This window comes from Hyperoodon ampullatus, assembly GCF_949752795.1.
Source record: "Hyperoodon ampullatus genome assembly, chromosome: 11".
In the NCBI taxonomy this organism is placed as follows: Eukaryota; Metazoa; Chordata; class Mammalia; order Artiodactyla; family Ziphiidae; genus Hyperoodon; species Hyperoodon ampullatus.
The window spans coordinates 60,895,048-60,917,538 of NC_136924.1; the positions used below are offsets into that span (position 1 = coordinate 60,895,048).

Sequence of the window (22,491 nt, forward strand, 5' to 3'; positions counted from 1 at the left end):
CACTACTCAACAGAGGGCACTTACCGAAAAGATGCTACTTTTGCCCCATTTCCTACTCCTAGAGTGCATAGGAAACCCCCACCACCACCACCACGACGTTGTTCCCTGGACCTTACATGCTTATGTGTCTGTCCATGTGGTTCAGACCCCCTGCTGTCCCCACACCCTTGACCCAGTACAGCCGGGGCATTGGCTGGGTGGTGGTCATATGTGTGTGTGTGTGTGTGTGTGTGTGTGTGTGTGTGTCTGACTTTGTGCCCCTCCTTGTGCCTGCCTTAGAGCCGGAACACGAGCTATTCCTCGTGTATGGCAAGGGCCGGCCAGGCATCATCCGGGGCATGGATATGGGGGCCAAGGTCCCCGACGAACACATGATCCCCATCGAGAACCTCATGAACCCCCGGGCCCTGGACTTCCATGCTGAGACCGGCTTCATCTACTTTGCCGACACCACCAGCTACCTCATTGGCCGCCAGAAGATCGACGGCACTGAGCGGGAGACCATCCTGAAGGATGGTAAGGGCCCCAAAGTGGGAGGTTTGTGGATGGGACCCCCAAGGCACGCGCCCACCTGAGGCGGGAAGTGATTTGGGGCCTGGGCATCTCTCTCCTGGTGCCCTTCCAGCGTGGAGAGTCCCCTGCTGACTGGCTAGCTGGGCTGGTTGGCATGGAGATGAGGGGATAGACAGATTGACCCCTGGGTGACCCCCTTCTTGGCTGAGCCGGAAAGAGGCCAGAGGATGGATGGGTAAGGCAGTGTGGGCCGTCCTTGCCAGCCCTTGGGAAAACTCAGGGTCTCTCTGCCATTGGCTCTGAGCCCTGGAGCTGCATGCGGCGCACGGCCGGGGAGAGGCCTGAGACTCTGAATCGGCGCAGACACACCGGCACACGTGTGTACACACAGGGTCTGTGCAGCCAGACCTCACGGCCGCCAAGAGCTGCGTGCTCTTGTGTTTTGTGAATGGAATCCAGTTTTTCCTTCTGAGCTGCCCCAGCAGGTCAGCAGTGCACTGTCTTCTGAATATCCATCGGCGTGGAGGCTCTGAGCCTCCAGGTGCTACACCGTGCCTCCCGGGTGTTAGGAACTCCCAAACCTGCACTCGGGCCCCCAGGATAGGGCTTCCTAACCAATCAGTCTGGCTGATGCTGGTTGCCACCCCTTGCCCTGCTCTCCATCCCCCACCTCGGCTCAGAGAACCTCAGCCGTCAGCCATCGTAAGACTTCGGGGAAATCAAAAGTAACTCCTCATCAGGAAAGGATTGGGGGTCCCTATACCAGGGATGCTATTTAGCTTGAGATGAAGCCTGTGGCTAAGTGAAAAATCACTTCCTAACTTATTCATTTTGTTAGCTCAGGATTTTTAGGCCTGGGATGTGGCGTCACACTTGTGCCCAGAGCCACATGCCTATTGCTTCAGCTGTCCACCCCAGCTCAGGCCCCGACGTGCCTTCTCAAGTGAGCCCACATGTGCCACATAGGTTTTCTTGCTGCCATGTGCGGCTTTTTTTGTTGTTGTTGCGGTACGCGGGCCTCTCACTGTTGTGGCCCCTCCCGTTGCGGAGCACAGGCTCTGGACGCACAGGCTCAGCGGCCATGGCTCACGGGCCCAGCCGCTCCGCCGCATGTGGGATCCTCTCGGACCGGGGCACGAACCCATGTCCCTTGCATCAGCAGGCGGACTCTCAACCACTGCGCCACCAGGGAAGCCCTGCCATGTGCAGCTTTGAGAGACGCTGACTCAACACAGATGTGGCAGCACAAGCGACCTCCCAGGCTCCTTCCTCCAACCTCCCATTCCATCCCATCCCAGCCACTGTCTAGGGCACAGGAGGCTCCCGGCATTCCCCACTAGCCAAGTGCTCCAAGGTGCAGGTATCTTAAGAGCCAGAGGCAGGCAGATTTGAGCCTCCTTTGAGGCTCTCCCTCCTTGCTCCACCCCGCCCACTGCAGGCATACACAATGTGGAGGGCGTAGCTGTGGACTGGATGGGGGACAATCTGTATTGGACGGATGATGGGCCCAAGAAGACCATCAGCGTGGCCAGGCTGGAGAAAGCTGCTCAGACCCGCAAGACCTTAATCGAGGGCAAAATGACACACCCCAGGGCCATTGTGGTGGATCCGCTCAATGGGTGAGTCCTCCCACGGCTTTGGCGGGGGAGGAGCCAGGGACTGCGTGGGCCTCAGGACTGGGGGATAAGAGAGAGACTGGACAGGGGAGGGCAGCCGAGGTGGGATGCTTCGGCAAGAATTGGGCTGAAAGGGGAACAGGTGTCCCCATCTACAGGGCGATGGGAGTGATGCTCTAAACACATACATAGAGATCTGGTCCTGTCCCTCCCAGCGGGCCCTCCCCTGGCTCCCCTTGTCCTACAGGGTCTGCCTGCAGCTCGTTTGACCTCATCTGCACCTCACATCCTGCATTTGGAAGTTCTGTCCCCACTGCCTGCTGTCTGTTCCTTAAACCAGCACTCCAGCTCTTCCTACCTCAGGGCTTTTGCCCTTGGAGCTCCTCTGCCTGGGACTCCCAAGTATTTGCATATGTGACTCCTTCTCAGCATTCACATCTCAGCTCAAATGCCACTTCCTCAGAGAGGCCTTCCCCACCGGCTGCCCGGTCACTCTCCATGCCATGCCCCTGCTTCGAGTTCCTCCTGACTTGTATCACTCTCCGTTGTGTGTGACCCTCTCGACTGACTTGTTTCTTGTCTGTGTCCTGGGTGGGACATATCTCTACGAGAGCAGGGGCTTTGGCTGCCTTGGTCTCTGCTGGGTGCTCCAGCGCCAGAACTGTGCCCAGCTCAGTAGGCATTCAACAAATATTTGTTGAATGGAGGAATGAATGAATGAAATATGTGGGCCAAGGGTGAGCAGGGCAGGAAGACCCCTGTGAGGAGCTCTGGGATGGCCCGCCTGGATTGGGATCACAGGGGAGGATGTTGATGGCAGGGGTGGCTATGTGGTGCTGACCAGTAGCTGCCCACAGGTGGATGTACTGGACTGACTGGGAGGAGGACCCCAAGGACAGTCGGCGAGGGCGGCTGGAGAGGGCCTGGATGGACGGCTCACACCGAGACATCTTTGTCACCTCCAAGACAGTACTTTGGCCCAATGGGCTGAGCCTGGACATCCCAGCTGGGCGCCTCTACTGGGTGGACGCTTTCTATGATCGCATCGAGACCATCCTGCTCAATGGCACAGACCGGAAGGTGGGCAGGCGTGCACCTGTGTGTGGGTGTTCATGTGTGCATTGCTGGACCACATTTGTGTGTGGGTGAGGCTGTGTGTCTGAATGTGTGGGCGTCTGTGAGTGTCCGGGCCTGTGTGCTTCATGTGTGTTTACCTGTGAGCCTGCGGGTGTGTCCCTCTGTGTGCTTGTGTGCCTATGTCTTACGTTGTTTGAGGATTGCTTCTAGCAGAGTATCTCTGTGACCATGCACATGGTCTGTGGGCCTGACCACCTGTGTGAACACCTGAGCATACACTTCGTGTGCACCTCTGCCTGGTTGTGCACATACAGGCAGCACACACTGGCGTGTGCCTGCACTGTGTGCCTCTGTACAGATGCGAGATGCCTAGAGATGGTGTAGACGCGCGCTCATTCATTCTGGGGGCTACGTGCTTCATTCATGAGCCCCGTGCAAGTCTAGGCGTGTGGACCAAGCTCTTTCATGGTATATAAGGCCCTTTATGATGTGGCCCCTGACCGTCTCTGTGGTCTTCTTTCACCCTCTGCTCCCTGCATCCCAGCACTTGGAACAGCAGCACTAGACCTTTCAAGTCCAGCACACGTCAAGGTGCTGCCCTCTTTGCTGCTGCTCATGCAGATTTTCCTGCCTCCACCCAGCTCCTCCTCAAGTGACACAGCACTCAGGGGCGGGCCACCTCCTCTGGGGTGTTGTCTCCAGACCCCTCTCCACCGTGGACGGCCTTGTGTGCCTTTCCTGAGACAATAGGCAGCTCCAGCGAGGGGATCACGTCTTTTCCATTTCTTAGTGCTACCTTAGTAGATCCTGGAAAATGTGTGGTGGATGAAGAAACAAATGTATGGATCCTGGCTGTCTGCTCACTACTCTGTGTGTGCGCGCGTGCGTGCGCACGTGCGCCTGTGTTGGAGGGATATGAATGAATGTGAATCAGCCCAAGAGAGGAGTGTGGGCAAGCTCCCCATCAGCGCTCTGCTGGGTTCAGGGTCTGGCACTTCACGGTGTGCACCCTTGGGGGCTTCTAGGCTGATGGGGGAGACAAGTCCCACACCCAGGCCATGGACATGTGAGTGTACAGAACACTGACCCCCACCTGGGCCTCCCTGAGGCACCCCCGCTTGTCTCCCAGCTCCTTGGTAACCTCTTCTCCATTCCTAGATTGTGTACGAGGGTCCTGAGCTGAACCACGCCTTTGGCCTGTGTCACCACGGCAACTACCTCTTCTGGACCGAGTACCGGAGTGGCAGTGTCTACCGCTTGGAACGGGGCACAGGAGGCGCGCCCCCCATCGTGACCCTTCTGCGCAGCGAGCGGCCCCCCATTTTTGAGATCCGCATGTATGATGCCCAGCAGCAGCAAGGTACCCCTGGGCTGGGACTTGGGTCTGGGGTGGGACCTAGATGGGGGGCTGAGGCTCCTGTGGTGGGTGAGGGCACTCCCCAGGGATCCTAGGCTCTGACTTTTGAGACTCTCGAGAGGCCCCCACCCCAATTTGACCTTCTGTGTTCCCCATCTCCCCCCCGCCCCATGCCTGCACCTCCTCTTCTTCAACACCTCCATATTTCCTCTTTCTGTCTTCTCCTTTTAATGCGTCTCCTCCCCCGGCCTCTCATCTCCCCTCTCTGGCCTTTCCTGACCCTGCTGCAACCCATCCCCTGTCCTCCCCTTCCTTCCTCCCCCTACCCGTGACCCCTCCTTCACAGTGGGTACCAACAAATGCCGGGTGAACAATGGCGGCTGCAGCAGCCTGTGCCTGGCCACGCCTGGGAGCCGCCAGTGTGCCTGTGCTGAGGACCAGGTGTTGGACACAGACGGTGTCACTTGTTTGGGTACGAGGGGCCCAGCTGGGGTGGGAGGTGGGGGAGCAGACCCCAGCAGGAGGAGGCCACAGTGTCCCCATCGGAGATGAAGGAGGCAAAGAGGGCCCTGGTGGGGGGCAATAGGAGGTGAGGGATGGGGTGAGAGAAGAAGGCTCTGGGGGCTGGAGGGTGTTTAGGGGTGACCAGGGGATGGGAGGTTTGGGAAGGCATGAAGATCAGGGGAAACCAAGTGAGGAGCAGGACAGCTATGGAAAGAGAAAACCATTAACTTCTTTTACATTTATTTCCACATTATTGAAGTTATACAACAATAGTTCAAAATATTGGAAATTAGAGGAGGGAAAAAAAGCCCAATCTCACCAGCAAACACCACTATATTGTTAGTATTGTGGTAAAGGAACACCATCCTTTTTTCCTTAGGTGGGTTTTTACACGGTTGGAATATACTGTATATAAATGTTTTCTGCCCCTTTTGGCTCATATATGTCACAAATTTTCTGTGTTATTATTGAATTATTTTAAATAGCCCCATTTTTTTTTTTTTTTTTTTTTTTTGTGGTACGCGGGCCTCTCACTGTTGTGGCCTCTCCCGTTGCGGAGCACAGGCTCCGGACACGCAGCCTCAGAGGCCATGGCTCACGGGCCCAGCCGCTCCATGGCATGTGGGATCTTCCCAGACCGGGGCATGAACCCGTGTCCCCTGCATCGGCAGGCGGACTCTCAACCACTGCACCACGAGGGAAGCCCAAATAGCCCCATTTTTTAATAAAAGCGGGTCATGCTCATTGTAAAAATAAATGAACAGCATAGAAAAATACAAAAGAGAAAGTACAGATCACCCCAAATTCCACCACCCATAGATTCCACTGTTACCATTTCAGTGAACAACCTCCCAATTTCTCTATATATTTACTTTTGCTTAAATGGAATCGTGCTGCACATGCTGTTCTGTTTCCTGCATTTGTCACTTGACAGTGTGTCATGAATACATCAGCAGAATTTCTAATGGCCAAAATATATTTCATTTGGTAAACATCCCATAATTTACTGAACCATTTCTCTACTGTTGGATGTTTAGGTTGTTTCCAGTTTTTTGTTGTAATCACTGCCAGCATTAATTAAACACAGACTATGTACTAGGCATGGTTATAAGCAGTCCTCATGCAGTAACTTATTTACTCCTTAAAATATTCCTGTAGGGAAGGTATTTTTATGAAGAAATTGAGGCCCAAAGTTAGAGCAGGGGTTTGAACCCAGGAACCCTGACCCAGAGTCTGTTTATTAATCACCTGCTCTGCTATTTCTTATAGCTTCATGCCTTCCCATATTCTGGATGATTTCCTTAGGATAGAATCCCAGAAGTGAAAATGGGTCAGTGGGCCATAGTGTACACCTGAGAGTGAGTGACTGAGACCAGGTGCAGGGCAAGAGGATTGGTGAAGAGGAGCTTAGAAACTGAGGGGCCAGCATAATGGAAGGGTCACCTATATGCACGTTGAAATCACCAAGAATAAAGAGGGAGTGATTATGGAGAAAGTGACTCTGAACCAGGAACTAAAAACCCTGAAGGATGCTGGGGACTAGCCTGGGGTCCTTTGAAGTAGGGGTTCGTATAGGCTAATAACGTGAAAGTCAATACTGATTTTTCAGAGGGGAGAGAGGGAGAATGGTCGGGAAGCACAGGTCAGGAGCAAGGCGGACACATACAGCCTCCAGGTCCAGTGGTCCTGGGGACCCACAGGATTACAGGGGGTGAGAGATGGGTCAGAAAGGCATGCACAGAGCAGTGGGGTCCAGGACCAGGGACTGCCATGGGCTTCCTGGGCTTCCTGAGCTTACCCTGTGCAAACACAAAGGACGAAGTGATTTCACTGCTGATAGCCGAAGGCAGATGGTGGTGGTGAGGTGTGCGTTTTCACTCCTGCCGGTAGAGTTGACGCATTTGTGAAGGAAAAAGTCCAGGGACCAGAGCAGGGTCCGAGGGTCCTGGAGATGACTTCCAAGGGGCAGTTCATGGAGATGGCAGGGAGGGGCAAGGGGCGGTCTGCTCGGTGGGGACAAAAGGATGGGGGGCTCTAGGCTGTCTTGGAAGCTCCTTTATTCTCAGACCACATTGCAGTACTGGAAGCAGCAGAGCAAACATCACCCTTGTGGCCTGAGAAAGAGTTGCAGTTTCCATCCAGATAGTTTCTTCACGAAGAACTATGCACTAGGAAAGATTACTGTGTATATTATTTTAAAATCATAAAACAAACCAACAGAGGACAGGGGGCTCAGCACCTGTCCGTGACCTGGGTCTGACTTTCCCCCTCACGCCTCGTGGTGCCCACAGCAAACCCGTCCTACGTGCCCCCACCCCAGTGCCAGCCAGGCGAGTTCGCCTGCTCAAACAGCCGCTGCATCCAGGAACGCTGGAAGTGCGATGGGGACAACGACTGCCTGGACAACAGTGACGAGGCCCCCGCCCTCTGCCGTGAGTCCCTGCTGTACAGCCGACCCTTGGGCAACAGCTGGAGAGCTGGGGGCCCCTCCCTCTGGCTGACCCCTGACCTCTCCCTCCCCAGATCAGCACACCTGCCCCTCGGACCGGTTCAAGTGCGAGAACAACCGTTGCATCCCCAACCGCTGGCTCTGTGACGGGGACAATGACTGTGGGAACAGCGAAGACGAGTCCAATGCCACTTGTTCAGGTGTGGGAGGGGCGTGACCACACCGGCACCCCTCAGTCACCAGGGCAGGGCAGGCAGGGGAGCCAGGCTTGGGAAGACAGAGGGGGCTCAGGGAGAGAAAGGAGCACGGGGCATCCAGGGCAGAGGGGAAGGGAGGACAGGGTTGGCCGGGAGGCCCGTGCTTGCAGGGGACAGAGCACAGCTCTAGGTTGGGGATGACAAGCAAGGCGGGTGGATCTTCTCCTTGGAGGACACCAGCGACCCCTCGCGAGATGGGGTGAAGCGTCTGGTGTGAGACCACGTAGGTGATTTTGAATGATGTCTCTAAGAAGAATAGCTTTGAGGTCCTTGGGGAGACTTCCAGAGAGGCAGAGAATAATAGCAAAGAAAATGAAATTAAAGAGGGGACTCACCTATGAGCACTCATGCCCATCCCTGTCCCCAGCTCGCACCTGCCCACCCAACCAGTTCTCCTGTGCCAGTGGCCGCTGCATCCCCATCTCCTGGACGTGCGATCTGGATGATGACTGTGGGGACCGCTCTGATGAGTCAGCCTCATGTGGTGAGCAAGACAGCAGGAAGGCCAGGCTGGCACGGGGAGGGAGGGCCCACAAGAGCATGCCCTGGGGCGGGGGTGCTGGAGAGACCCTGCAACTTAGTACCTGGGTGGCCTTGAGCAAGTTGCTTGATCTCCGTGGGCCCCTGTGAGTTTCACCTGCAGAGTGGGGATAATACTGGCACCCACGTCACAGCACTGATGTAGGGGTTCAGTGAGATCATGCGCGGAGAGCAGTCATGCATGGCCTGCATTTGGTCATTAGTTGCTTAAAAAAAGGGTGCTTAGAGGGGTAGGAGTGAGTGGGCAGCATTCCAGGCCAAGGCACCTCCACTTGGCCTTCCCTCCCCCATCTGGCTGGGCTGAGGGCTGCTGGTTATGGGAAGGACCCAGCGCCCACCTGCTTGGTGCTATGATGCTAAATAATCTTGAGGACCCTACTCAGCTACTCTTTCTCCCTGACAGCCTATCCCACCTGCTTCCCCCTGACTCAGTTTACCTGCAACAACGGCAGATGCATCAACATCAACTGGAGATGTGACAATGGTAAGAGCTTGTTTCCCTTCACCTGCCATGATTCCTAGGAAAGCTAGAAGCCACAGCCAGGCCCTGGGTGGCAGGTGAAGGGGTTTTAGAATCAAGCTGGGGCCTTCCTCCAGTTCACAGAAGCTCCCCTGGGTTGTCTGGGAGAAATAAGGACAAGCTAGAAACACTGTGGGGGAACCAAGATGGACCCAGGGGATACCCCGCCCATCACCTGTCGGTGCCATTCCTCCCCGGGCAGGGCCTGAGCTGCCCATCCTCTGGCAGAGGCTCAGGGGCCAGGGAGAGATGAGCAAGAAGGGCCAGAGGGGCGGAGCAAGGAGAGCCCCTGCCCAGTGCCATTCTCCCTGCAAACCCCGCCTCCTGGGGTCCCTCCAGGCTCTGGCTCCAGACTCGGGAGCCCACCTGGCGGTCAGCCCTGGACCAGGTGATGTCAGCCATGGGGGCCAGTGGACTGTTGTGTCTGTGCCGTCTTGGGGCTCTGGTCGTGTCTGGTGTGGTGTTGTGACGTGTTGCAACAGTGGCTCAAGCCCTGGCTAATGTGTGTGAAGATGTATTGGGTCAGCCCCATGTTGCCCCTCATGTTTGCCGTGTCTCGTGTGCCAATGGTTGCCTTGGCGGTTTCTGTGTTTCAGAGAAGGATTGTGGGGACGGCTCTGATGAAAAGACCTGTCCTGAGCCTGCCGGTCAGTGCATAGAAGCACATGCACCATCTCCCCTAGAGCCCCAGCTGGCCTTGGGCCTCCTCCCAGGAGCCCCATGCAGCTCCCCACCCCAGAGCTCCTAGGATGTGAAGGAAAAGCAAAGAGAGAAAAGAGAGAGGAAATGACAGAGGGAGAAAGAAAACAGTGAAAGGGAAAGCAGAGAGGGCAGAAGGAGCCTTTCACAGGAGAGATGACAGAGAGGTGGGGACAAGAAGACCAAGACATGGGGGAAGGAGAGCGTCAGAGATGCAGAGGCAGCTGGAAAAGAGGCAGGAACACAACCCAAGGGGGACGGCCAAACCCATCTTCTCAGGCGTCTTGAAAATGTGAAGGGAAGTCTGGTGCCCCGCCCCGCCACGAGGCCTAGAAAGCAGGACATTGGCTCAGTCACCCTCAGATGCCTTCAGGAGGGGGCCACCCCCCGGCCTTTCCAGCTGCAGGCAGTGCCCCTCATGAGCCGGGAGCCCAGAGCTTGGGGCCGGTGATGCCCACGCTAAGGGCGGGGCCTGATTAACACCTTCCCTCCCCAGCAGAGAGGCCTCACCTATACTCCGCCCACCTTTGTCCCGCCAGAGCCAGAGAAATCCCTGCCTTTCCCCCAAAGCACGCGGACCCCTGTTCCCACACCCTGCTGAAAGGGGAAAGGAATGAGTCCCGTCCCCAGCCCCAGCCTTCCGAGACTCAGGGAAGGGCCCTCCTGGAGCCTGCCCCGCCTCTCTCTCCCTGCCCCCATCACGTGGGCCATGGTGCATGCTGCAGTCTATGCAGTTTCTGTGTCTTTTCTGTTTTTTATTTTCTCAGTGGGAGGGTTGGGGTGGGTCGAGGGTGGGAATGGGGAGGTGGGAGTGGGGGCCCCATGCTGGGGTCACAGAGAAGGCCACTTGCTGACCCCCTGCTCTCCTCTTCCCTTCTTGCCTCCCCCCAGACAATGACTGTGGGGACAACAGTGACGAGGCCGGCTGCAGCCACTCCTGCTCTAGCACCCAGTTCAAGTGCAACAGCGGGCGCTGCATCCCTGAGCACTGGACCTGCGATGGGGACAACGACTGCGGGGACTACAGCGACGAGACACACGCCAACTGCACCAACCAGGGTGGGCGCCTGGGGACCAGTGGGGTGGGGACCAAACCATTCCACCATCCATCCACCCTCCCCACTGCGTGTTGCCACCATCTGGGAACCAGAGATAACCCAGACGTGGCTCTTATCCTTCAGCAGCTTCCAGTCCTGTGGGAGAGGGAGGTTGTCGACAAATCATTGTCACACACTGTTAAGATCTCAGGCTTTGCAGTTGGGTGGCCTTGGGTTTGAGCTCCATCTCTGCAGCTTACTATCTGGGTGGCCTCGAGCAAGTTATTTTATCTCCGTGGGCCCCTGTGAGTTTCATCTGCAAAGTGGGGATGAGAATAGCACGGGCATCATCATGTTGATGTGAGGCTTCAGTGAGATGGTGCACGGAAGGCACACAGCTTGTGTTTGGTAGCTGGTAGCATGAAAAAGGGATGCTCAGAGAGGTAGGGGTGAATGAGCACAGTGGGGGCCAAAGGAGAGAAGGGTTGGCTCTGTGGGGTCCCCAGTGCCCAGGCCTCCAGGACCTAGCGTCTGTGGGATCCCCCGTGGAGGCGGGGGTTACTGGAAGGCACAGACCTCCTCAAGGGATGTTGGTTTCTCATCCCTGACCAATGGTTACCATGGAAGAATGCAAAGCCAAGATTGCCCTAACTTCAAGAGAAGTCAGAAATGCAGATTTATATGTGAAATCTACCCATTTTAAAGCACTGGTATATTCGTTTCCTAGAGCTGCTGTAACAAAGTACCACAAACTAAGTAGCTTAAACAACAGAAATGTATTGTCTCGCAGTTCTGGAGGCTAGAAGTCCAAGACCAAAATGTTGGCAGGGTTGGTTCCTTCTAAGGGTTATGGGGGAGAATCTATTCCAGGCTTCTCTCCTAGCTTCTGGCGTTTGACGGCAATCTTTGGCGTTCCTTGGCTTGTACATGCTTTACCCCGATCCCTGCCTTCATCTTTCATGGCGTTCTCGCTGGCTGCGCGTCTGTCTCTGTGTCCAGGTTTCCTCTTTATATAAGGACGCAGTCATACTGGATTGGGGCCCACCCTAATGACCTCATCTTGAGTTGGTCATCTGCAAAGGAAGACCTATTTCCAAGTAAGGTCATGCTCACAGGTACTATGAATTAGGACTTCAGCATCCTTTTAGGGAGAGCAAATCAACCCATACAACTGGCAACTGATTTGAAAAGTTTTAAAAACATGGCAGACCAAGATCTCTCTGTAGGCCTCATCTGGCCCCTGGACCCCCAGCTTACAACCTCTGCCTTGGAGAATTAAGGTGCACATAGTGGGGACAGTACTGAAAGCACTGAGTACCCACTACAGGCCCAGCACTAAGAGGGAGGATGGGGAGGGTCACCCGAGGCCCGGGAAACAGTCACTGAGCCTCGAGGGCCAACTCTGAGAAACGTCGGGTGAGTGGGACAGGTAATAGTGCCTTGGGATTCTGAGAAGAGGACCCCTGGAGGCCCGTGATGTGGTGAGGTGGGAGGAGCTCTCTGCCCCCACAAGCTGGGCGAACTCGGACAAGTTGCTTCCTCTGAGCCTTGGCTTCCTCCTCTGTGAAGTGAGAGGAGATGTGCGGGAGCCTGGCCCGTGGGAGCAGGGGTGTCATGATTGGTAGCAGTTGTTAACTATGGTTGTGAGCTGGAATGGTCTGGGACCATTCCGGAGGAGGTGGGATTTGAACTGGGCCCCGAAGAGGGATTAGGCTGTGGGTAAATGGACAAGAGAGAGGGTCTTTTTTTTTTTTTAATTTTTATTAGGGTATAGTTGATTTACAATGTTGTGTTAGTTTCAGGTATACAGCAAAGTGAATCTGCTATACATATACATATATCCACTCTTTTTTAGATTCTTTTCCCATATAGGCCATTACAGAGTATTGATTAGAGTTCCCTGTACTATATAGTAGGTCCTTATTAGTCGTCTATTTTATATATAGTAGTGTGTATGTGTCAATCCCAGTCTTCCATTTTATCCTTCCCCCCGGTAACTAGAGGAAGGGTCTTTAGATGGAGGGTGGGAGTGGCCTGGAGAACCCAGCAGTAAGACTTAGAAGGTGAAACTGAGTACTCCTGCAGGGGCCAGTGGGGCTGGGTGGGGCCCCTCAGACTAGAGGGGACAGCAGGGAATGAGGCAGTGCCTGGAGGGGGCAGAATACAACAGCAGGTGAAAGCAGGTCGGGCCCTGGGGACCTTCGAAGGACCTCAAAGCTGGAAGGTGATAAGATGTAGGAAATGCTTTCAGAAGACAATCCTGGAAGGGCATTAGATTGGAAAGAGGTTCAGGGGCCCTGAGGAAGGAAAATCGGCTCGGAGGCTGCTGCTGAAGTCCAGGCATGAGATGAGCGCCTCGACTGTGTTCCTGGTGGGGGCAGGTAGGGGGAGCGGGAGTGTTAGGTGAGGCTTGTGCACAGTCACCTGTGCCTCAGGTGCTGCTTCCGCTCCTTCCCCAGACTCCTGAGTCAGATCTCACCGTAGCAGCCAGTGTGATCCTACAGAACATGTCAGATCTCTCCCCAGCCCTGCCCTCAAGCCTGCACTGGCTCCCTGTACACTTTGTTTTGTTTTGTTTTGTTTTTTTTGCGGTACGCAGGCCTCTCCCTGTTGTGGCCTCTCCCCTTGTGGAGCACAGGCTCCGGACACGCAGGCTCAGCGGCCATGGCTCACGGGCCCAGCCGCTCCGTGGCATGTGGGATCTTCCCAGACCGGGGCACGAACCCGTGTCCCCTGCATCGGCAGGCGGACTCTCAACCACTGCGCCACCAGGGAAGCCCTCCCTGTACACTTTGAATTCATGCTGAGCCCCGCTCCATGGCCTGCAGGACTCCCCCAACCTATCTGACCTGCTTTCCTGCCACTCGTCTCCTCCTTCACTCTACTCTAACTGTGCAGCCTTAAATATGCCCTGGGCATTTTTCAAATATGCCCCGCATTGTCCTACCTCAGAGACTTTGCACTAGCTGTTCCCTCTTCCTGGAATGCAACTCCAGTTAATCTCATGGCTCACGTCATTCAGGTCTCTGCTCAAACATCTGCTTAAGGGCCTTTCCTGACTGTCTTGTCTCAAGTAGCATCCCATCCTCCCTGGCCTTGACCTGGCTTTGTCTGCATAGCCTTGATCACTACCTGCAGTTCCATTCTCGATTTTTGTGTCATGTCTTCACTGTTTCTCTTCCCTGCTAGAACTTCAGCTCCATGAAGGTAAGGACTTTGTCTTGTTCAGGCTGGCACCTGAAACAGTGCCTGGCACACAGTAGGTACTCAATAAGTGTGAAGTGAATGAATGAAATGGAGGCTAGGCTAAAGTGGGGGCATTTGAGCTCTGGCTTAGCAAATTGCTTATCCAATCAAGCTCTCGTGTGTAAAATAGGGAGAGTAGACAAGATGATTTCTGAGTCCTGGAAGGTGTAATAGCCCAGACTCTGAGTTAGCGCTTTCGAGGAATGTCAGCAGGACTCAGAGAACTCTCCATCCCCGCCTCAGCTCTTAGCCCCAGGCTGGGTATAGCAGGAGGGGGTTGAGAAGGTAGAGGTGGGAACAGCTGACCTGGAGCCCTCAACACCCCCATGCCCTCCACCTGTCCCCCTGCAGCCACAAGGCCTCCTGGCGGCTGCCACAATGATGAGTTCCAGTGCCGGCTGGATGGTCTGTGCATCCCCCTGCGGTGGCGCTGCGATGGGGACACTGACTGCATGGACTCCAGTGATGAGAAGAGCTGTGAGGGAGTGACCCACGTCTGTGACCCCAATGTCAAGTTTGGCTGCAAAGACTCCGGTAAAAAGGACTGAAGGGAAACAACATGGACAGGAGGAGACCCTGCTGAGAGCAGAGCAGTGGCAAGGGAGACGGCACTGTACTGTGAGGAGTGGGGTGGGGACATTGTGAGGCAAAGGGCTGCACAGAAAAAGCTTGTGCCTGATGCATGGGGGAAGGTATGAAGGGGCCAGGGCCTGCACTAAGGGCCCTGGGAACCAAAACCCTCACCAGTGTTGAGCTTCAACACCTCCTACAGATTCCTACCTTCTTTGTTGCCCATGTGAATTTGACAGAAAAAGCCTCAAGGTTCCTAGTGGACCCCAAGGCCTTGTAGTCGTGACCCTGTTAGAGAAGCCCACTGGGTCTGGGAAGAAGGGCACAGAGAGCCCTGCTGCCCAGGCCTGGCCCCTGATGCTCTACCCATCCCCCAGCTCGGTGCATCAGCAAAGCATGGGTGTGTGATGGCGACAGCGACTGTGAGGATAACTCGGATGAGGAGAACTGCGAGTCCCTGGCCTGCAGGCCACCCTCACACCCCTGTGCCAACAACACCTCGGTCTGCCTGCCCCCTGACAAGCTGTGTGATGGCAACGATGACTGTGGAGATGGCTCGGATGAGGGAGAGCTTTGCGGTGAGGCCTGGGCCTAGGAGAGGCCCCAGCAGAGGAGTGGGCAGGGGGGCTGGATAAGGAGTCTGGGCCAGGCCAGGGCAGTGGAACAGGACAAGCTCTGTGGGGAGAGGCCTCAGACTGGAAAAGGGCAGCTCTGGCAGCTGGGCAAGCAGTACCCAGAGCAATTAACAAAAACCCGTCGGTTTAGGACTCACTTTGCCAAGAGGCTGTGCTTAGCGTCACACTGTTATAGCATTTAATCCATACAGGAGCCCTGTGAGGCAGCTATGATCCTCACCCCCATCTTACAGATGAGAAAACTGAGGCTCAGAGAGGTTAAATAACTGGCCCAAGGTCACACCGCTCGTGAAGTGCCGTGGAGACAGTGCAGCGCAGCCCCACCCTGCAGGCACAGCCCACTCAGCCACACTGGCGCTGCAGAGCAGTGCAGAGCAGGCTTTCCAGATGAAGGCACCAGGGTGGATGTGGTCAGGGCAGTCTCCCATCCTGCCGAGTGAGTGAGAAGGTCAGGGGAGGAGGTTGTGCATTCAAGATCAGACGAATGGGGGTCAGCGAGGGCCACATCGTGTGACTTGGGGATGAGGAACAGAGCAGGGCAGAGCAGCCTTATCTCCTCTGAGCCAAGCAGAGCCAGGTTCTCGGAGGAGAGGAGTGGGAGATAAGGACTGGCCCTGAGAACTGCTGACGGGTCCTCATTCGGGGCTGGCAGGTCCCAGCGTGTGTCAGAGGACCCAGAGCAGGACATTCCCTACCACAACCCCCCAAAATCACACCTACATCAGGAGAGAGAGAGGAAAAGGGACCCTCCCAGAAAGAGGCGAAAGGCTGGGGCCCCCACGGTGGGCTCAAGAAGGGGAAGGGAAATAGAGACCAGAGAGAGATGCAGCCACGATGGAGGGGTGCTCCTCGGGGGAAGGAGAGGGTTGGTCCTACGTGGTGGGTGCCAGGATCCCAACCCTGGTCCTGAGGGAGACTGGGAAGCAGTGGGACAGAGGAAAGGAAAGAAGGACGCCACGGGCAGGGTGCCAGGGTGCCGTCTCGGCTACTGGGGACTTGGGGCCCAGCCAGGCCACGGTCCTGCCTCCTTCCAGATCCTGACCCTGATCCTGTCCCTTGCTCCCCACCCCCCAGACCAGTGCTCTCTGAATAACGGTGGCTGCAGCCACAACTGTTCGGTGGCACCTGGCGAAGGCATTGTGTGCTCGTGCCCTCTGGGCATGGAGCTGGGGCCTGACAACCACACCTGCCAGATCCAAAGCTACTGCGCCAAGCACCTCAAGTGCAGCCAGAAGTGTGACCAGAACAAGTTCAGTGTGAAGTGCTCCTGCTATGAGGGCTGGGTGCTGGAGCCGGACGGCGAGAGCTGCCGCAGCCTGGGTGAGACATGGGTCGGGGTGGCTGGGCAGCTGGGCAGGCCGGGCAGGCCCCTGAGCTGCAGTAGGCTGGACTCGGGCGGCCGAATGCCAGAGGCTGAGGTTTCCATCCAGGCCCGGTGCCAGGGCCCATGGAGACCCTGCCAGCCCCTGGACAGGGTGGCTCGGAGGCAACAGGCCCCTTGTGACCCTATCACACCCCTCCCCAGACCCCTTCAAGCCGTTTATCATCTTCTCCAACCGCCATGAGATCCGGCGCATCGACCTTCACAAAGGGGACTACAGCGTCCTGGTGCCTGGCCTGCGCAACACCATAGCCCTGGACTTCCACCTCAGCCAGAGCGCCCTCTACTGGACCGACGTGGTGGAGGACAAGATCTACCGCGGGAAGCTGCTGGACAACGGAGGTGACCACCACCTGCCCAGGATTGACGCGAGGCCCAGTACACCCAGACCAGGCCCTTGGGCGCTCAGAACCATGGGACCAGATGCAGGCTGCCGGGAGCAGAGGCCCTTAGCTCCCCTGTCCCCCACACTCTTGTTAATTGGGTTAGATTTTGCTGTGGGTCTCAGTGCCTGACGCCCCGTAATTATTGTCAGCAGAGCTGCCAGACTGATAATTAACAAAATGATCAGTCTTTCTTTGGAACGGCCAGAATTGCAGGCTTGCAAGAAAAAAGGCATTTAGGGGTGGGGTACCTGAACCCTGCCTTCTGTCCCAAGGCAGCCTGACCCATCACAGATTTCCTTCACTAATAATACACATTCCTGGGACTTCCCTGGCGGTCCAGTGGTTAAGACTCCGCGCTTCCACTGCAGGGGGCACAGGTTTGATCCCTGGTTGGGGAACTAAGATCCCGCATGCCCCTTGGCGCGGCCAAAACAAAAAAACAAAAAAGCCCACATTTCTGAGCCCCTGCTACACACACCGGGCCCAGGGGAGACAGCAGGGAGCAAACGGGCCAAAATGTCTGCCCTCATGGAGCTTACACACCAGTGGGAACATCAGATATAAACACAGCAAATGAGTACAACACGGACTGTGACAGAGTGGGTAGCACTGTGGATAAAGAGAAAGGAGGCAAGGTGGGTAGGGAGAATGGGGGTGGCATTTGAACAGGATGGTCAAGGAAGGCCCCCTGAGAAGCTGACGTCTGAGCAAAGACTTAAAAGAAGCACAGTTTACTAGAGGAGTTGGTATTGTTTGTAATAGAGAAACCCTGGAACCATCTTAAATATCCATCAACAAGGGGATGGCTAAGTAGACTGTGAAAATGTTCACACTATGTAATGGTTTCTAAATTAATGACATATATATACATATATATGTACACACATATATATGTATATAAAACCATCGAAAACCCTCTAGGACTATCTGTGGAGTGACTTCTAGAGAGTTCTGTCTGCCTCATATTGGGTCTAGGTCTGTTCCCCAAAGCCCTCACTCTCTGCTCTGACCTCCTACCAGGGGTTAGCCCTTCAGAGAGATGCAGGCAGAAGATAGCTGCCACTTCCCCTTCTCCAGTGTTCTAGAAGCCAGGCTTCTACTTGACCTCCTGGGGCAGGGGGCCTGGGTGAGGAGAGCGGGGGCTCTGGGAACCCCAGTCAAATCTGGAGCACACCAGAGGTGTTCACAGAGGTGTCAGGGTTGAGGGCGGGCCATCCAGGGTTCCTGGGATATCGTGAATTCACCCCGCCCCAGGCTATTCTAAACTCCTACAACCTCTCTTCTCCAGCCCTGACCAGTTTCGAGGTGGTGATTCAGTACGGCCTAGCCACACCCGAGGGCTTGGCTGTAGACTGGATTGCAGGCAACATCTACTGGGTGGAGAGTAACCTGGACCAGATTGAGGTGGCCAAGCTGGATGGGACCCTTCGGACCACGCTGCTGGCCGGTGACATTGAGCACCCAAGGGCGATTGCACTGGATCCCCGGGATGGGTGAGGACCCCGCCCAGCCCTGTTCTGGCCTCGTGACTCCCCTGAAGCCTCGTTCAGCCGGGCCGGGCCAGGCGTAGCTGCCTCCTCAATGCTATTTGCTCCCTCCGGCTGTCACCAAGGATCCTAGCACAGCCCCTTCCCCGGGCCTCGACCTTGGCCATCCTGACCCCCTCCCCGCTCCCCAGGATCTTATTTTGGACGGACTGGGATGCCAGCCTGCCCCGCATTGAGGCAGCCTCCATGAGTGGGGCTGGGCGCCGCACCATCCACCGGGAGACGGGCTCTGGGGGCTGGCCCAACGGGCTCACCGTGGATTACCTGGAGAAGCGCATCCTCTGGATCGACGCCAGGTCGGCACCGGCGCCTCACCCAGGAGGCCTCCATCCTCCCCTCCTCCTTAGGGACAGGGTGGAGCCAAGGGTCCCGGGACCTGGCAGCCATGAGGGTGCTGAGAAGGCCCGGGGGAGCTGGAGCCAGAGCCACACGGCCAAGGGCCCAGGAAGAGGACTGAGTGAGGGGAGAGTCTGGGCTGGGGAAGAGGTGCAGATGGAAGAGGGTAGAGGCAGGGCTGCCCCCCACACAGGAGTGCCCGCCGAGGGCCGAAGTGCAACTCCATCCTCACTCACACATCTGTGTGCTCTCCTAGGGGCTCTGTCTGCCCAGGGAGAGGGGAGACTTTTTCTAGGTGGTGTCCCAGAGGGGGTGCCTTTTTCTAGTCTTCACCACAGCCCTGTGTGCTAACAGCAGCCCTGGGGAGAAGCAAGCTGAAAGACCTGGGTCAGGGGAATTGGGGTCAGAGCTGGGATCTCAGACCTCGAGCCACGTGGTTCCTGCTCCACAGGGTGCCATGGGCTGGGGCATGGAGGGTGGGAGCCCCAGGCCACGTGCCCCGAGGTCTGCGGTCCCCACCGGCTCCTCACTCTGCCCTGACCACGCTCTCAGGTCAGACGCCATTTACTCAGCCCGTTACGACGGCTCCGGTCACATGGAGGTGCTTCGGGGACACGAGTTCCTGTCGCACCCGTTTGCAGTGACACTGTACGGTGGCGAGGTGTACTGGACGGACTGGCGGACAAACACGCTGGCCAAGGCCAACAAGTGGACCGGCCACAATGTCACCGTGGTACAGAGGACCAATACCCAGCCCTTCGACCTGCAGGTGTATCACCCCTCCCGGCAGCCCATGGGTAAGGGACCAGAAAGGAGCCAGCAGCCTCTGTAGAAGCTTCCAAGAGAGGAGGGGGTCTATGCTGGGGCGGCGGGGGTGAGCCAGCCTGCTGACAGAGGCGGGTCTGGCAGGGGAGTGGAGAGGGTGTAGGCCAGGTGGGCAGGGCCAGTAGGGTCACTGGATGCTCTTGCTTTCCCCTGCCCTCCCAGCTCCCAACCCCTGTGAGGCCAATGGGGGCCGGGGCCCCTGCTCCCACCTGTGCCTCATCAACTACAACCGGACTGTTTCCTGCGCCTGCCCACACCTCATGAAGCTCCACAAGGACAACACCACCTGCTATGGTAGGAGCACCCACCCCCCTCCAGAGCTGGGGTAAACCAAGGCTGAAGGGGAAAGGGTCAGGTACCCAAGCTCCAGGTTCTAAGTGAAGGTAGGCAGTCTCAGCCAGGAGGATCCTGACGGAGAGGTTCCGGAGGCAGCTGCTGTAGGAAGAGGCTGGCACTCCGGCAGGAAGGTTATGCCCAGCAGGGTCTCCCTGATAGCCAAGGGCCAGCAGCAAACAGAAGGAACCAGGAGAATCTGGCAGGGTGGGAAGCGTGGAGGCAGGGGGCCGCCGTCAGTGACCTGCCCCGTGCCCACAGAGTTTAAGAAGTTCCTGCTGTACGCACGTCAGATGGAGATACGGGGCGTGGACCTGGACGCCCCCTACTACAACTACATCATCTCCTTCACGGTGCCTGACATCGACAACGTCACGGTGCTGGACTACGACGCCCGAGAGCAGCGCGTTTACTGGTCCGACGTGCGGACCCAGGCCATCAAGCGGGCCTTCATCAACGGCACAGGCGTGGAGACGGTTGTCTCTGCAGGTTCTGTCCTGGTCCTGGAACCCCTACTGGGCATGGGTACCCCCCAATCCCGCCCTCGCTCCCAACCCTGGTCCCAGCCCCACTCCCTGGTCCCCTTGGTCCTGATGTTCCTTCTCCAAATTCTTTTCCCTCTCTGGCTCCAGTCCTGGTTTCAAGATCCCTGTTCCCCCAGAAACCAGGCTGGCCCCTCCCCTCGAGCCTCCTGACCTGTGTCCTGAAAGCACCCAATCACAACTCCCCACTGTGTCCCCAGACTTGCCAAATGCCCATGGGCTGGCTGTCGACTGGGTGTCCCGAAACCTGTTCTGGACAAGCTACGACACCAACAAGAAGCAGATCAACGTGGCCCGGCTGGACGGCTCCTTCAAGAATGCGGTGGTGCAGGGCTTGGAGCAGCCCCACGGCCTGGTTGTCCATCCGCTGCGTGGGTAGGTCTAGGGCCCAGGGTTGGGGAGCATGGGGTGTGGGGTGGGGGAAGAAGAGGACTCTGACCCTCCCCTCCTGGCACCCCCAGGAAGCTCTACTGGACAGACGGTGACAACATCAGCATGGCCAGCATGGACGGCAGCAACCGCACCCTGCTCTTCAGTGGCCAGAGGGGCCCTGTGGGTACGAGCTTACCCTGCTGCCCTGCAGTCCTGCCTCCCCTAATTCCTCCACCAGGAGATGCTCTCAGGGTTTTCCCCAGTTGTCCCTCCATCTCCCCAAACTCCTGGCTTAGTACTTGTTCTCACCACCCTCCTCCCAAAACCACACACATACTCTGTACCTCCCTCTGTATCCCCAGACGTGAGAGGCCCAGCTGGGTCAGGCTCCTGGATCCCGGCCCTGGTGCCGCGCTCTCTGGCAGTCACACCCCCCTCCTCTTCCAGGCCTGGCTATCGACTTCCCTGAAAGCAAACTCTACTGGATCAGCTCCAAGAACCATACCATCAACCGCTGCAACCTGGACGGGAGTGGGCTAGAGGTCATCGACGCCATGCGGAGCCAGCTGGGCAAGGCCACCGCCCTGGCCATCATGGGTGAGGGCCACTGGGCGGGAGCAGGGACCAGAGCAGAGCCGGCGGGCCAGACTGGCCAGGAGACACGGCTGGCCTGGGGGCGGGGCCTTCCCCAGGGTCTCATCCCCTCCCGCCACCACAGGGGACAAGCTGTGGTGGGCAGATCAGGTGTCAGAGAAGATGGGCACGTGCAACAAGGCTGACGGCTCGGGGTCCGTGGTCCTGCGGAACAGCACCACCCTGGTGATGCACATGAAGGTCTACGATGAGAGCATCCAGCTGGGTGAGGTGGGGGGCAAGGGGCAGGGGCAGTGGGATGGGGGTCACAGAGGTCGGGGCTGTGGCCAGGAGGGGCTGCAGGAACCCCTGGGCAAGCAAGCAAATGGGAAAGAAAATGGGTTAGGCTCTGCTCACCACCCAAGGGGACTCCTCTTTCACGAGGGCCAGGGGCCCTGCAGGACAGAAAACCTGAGAGCTGGGTTGGGTGGTGACCCCCACAAGGTCCAGGGTAAAGGGGTGTGAGCCTGACACCGCGGTCCCAAGGAGAGCCACTAACCCTTTCTCTCTGCCTCCCACCTGACCCCAGACCACGAGGGCACCAACCCCTGCAGCGTCAACAACGGCGACTGCTCCCAGCTCTGCCTGCCCACTTCGGAGTCCACCCGCTCCTGCATGTGCACAGCTGGCTACAGCCTCCGCAGTGGCCAGCAGGCCTGCGAGGGTCAGTGCCCCTGCCCCTGCTCCCCGCCTTGACCCTGGTCCCCAACCCAACCCGACCCTTCCTACTCTACAGCCCACCTTCCTCTTCTCACCCTGGGGACGGGACCGAGTTCATCGTGTATTAAGTGTTCTCTGGGTTAGATGCTTAGTCAGCGCCCACTGTGCCGCTTGCCGTGGAGGAAGCCAGGGGGCAGAAGTCCCTGTCCCTGTGCTCTGCAGCCTTAACCAGAAGGGGGGGCCAGCATGAAGTGGCTCTGACTTCAGTAGGATTTTGGAGAAATTTGATTTGAGTGTGTGGTTTGAAGAAGGGACGATATGCAAGGCAAGGGGTCCAGAGCAGTAGGAGGGTGTGTGCAGGGCCCTGAGGTACCAACCCGCATGGCGCAGGGTGTGGGGAGCCATGGGTGAGGCTGTGGAGTAGGCGGGGCTCCACGGGTTCTCAGCCAGGAGCAC

The 22,491-nt window shown here is 57.0% G+C and overlaps 1 protein-coding gene across 1 annotated transcript in view; it reads left to right on the forward strand.

The window, feature by feature from the left end:
• Positions 1-22,491, forward strand: part of LRP1 (LDL receptor related protein 1) — an 80,776-nt gene that overhangs the window by 29,350 nt on the left and 28,935 nt on the right. Inside the window, exons 11-34 of the mRNA XM_079714223.1 lie at positions 280-516; positions 1,952-2,132; positions 2,987-3,209; positions 4,365-4,566; positions 4,910-5,035; positions 7,359-7,499; positions 7,591-7,716; positions 8,141-8,257; positions 8,717-8,797; positions 10,424-10,591; positions 14,167-14,349; positions 14,763-14,963; positions 16,095-16,340; positions 16,546-16,743; positions 18,076-18,280; positions 18,466-18,630; positions 19,223-19,467; positions 19,658-19,789; positions 20,090-20,317; positions 20,571-20,745; positions 20,832-20,926; positions 21,190-21,339; positions 21,461-21,601; positions 21,905-22,039. Coding sequence (XP_079570349.1) covers positions 280-516; positions 1,952-2,132; positions 2,987-3,209; positions 4,365-4,566; positions 4,910-5,035; positions 7,359-7,499; positions 7,591-7,716; positions 8,141-8,257; positions 8,717-8,797; positions 10,424-10,591; positions 14,167-14,349; positions 14,763-14,963; positions 16,095-16,340; positions 16,546-16,743; positions 18,076-18,280; positions 18,466-18,630; positions 19,223-19,467; positions 19,658-19,789; positions 20,090-20,317; positions 20,571-20,745; positions 20,832-20,926; positions 21,190-21,339; positions 21,461-21,601; positions 21,905-22,039 — 4,101 coding nt within the window. The remainder of the gene's footprint in view (positions 1-279; positions 517-1,951; positions 2,133-2,986; positions 3,210-4,364; positions 4,567-4,909; positions 5,036-7,358; positions 7,500-7,590; positions 7,717-8,140; positions 8,258-8,716; positions 8,798-10,423; positions 10,592-14,166; positions 14,350-14,762; positions 14,964-16,094; positions 16,341-16,545; positions 16,744-18,075; positions 18,281-18,465; positions 18,631-19,222; positions 19,468-19,657; positions 19,790-20,089; positions 20,318-20,570; positions 20,746-20,831; positions 20,927-21,189; positions 21,340-21,460; positions 21,602-21,904; positions 22,040-22,491) is intronic.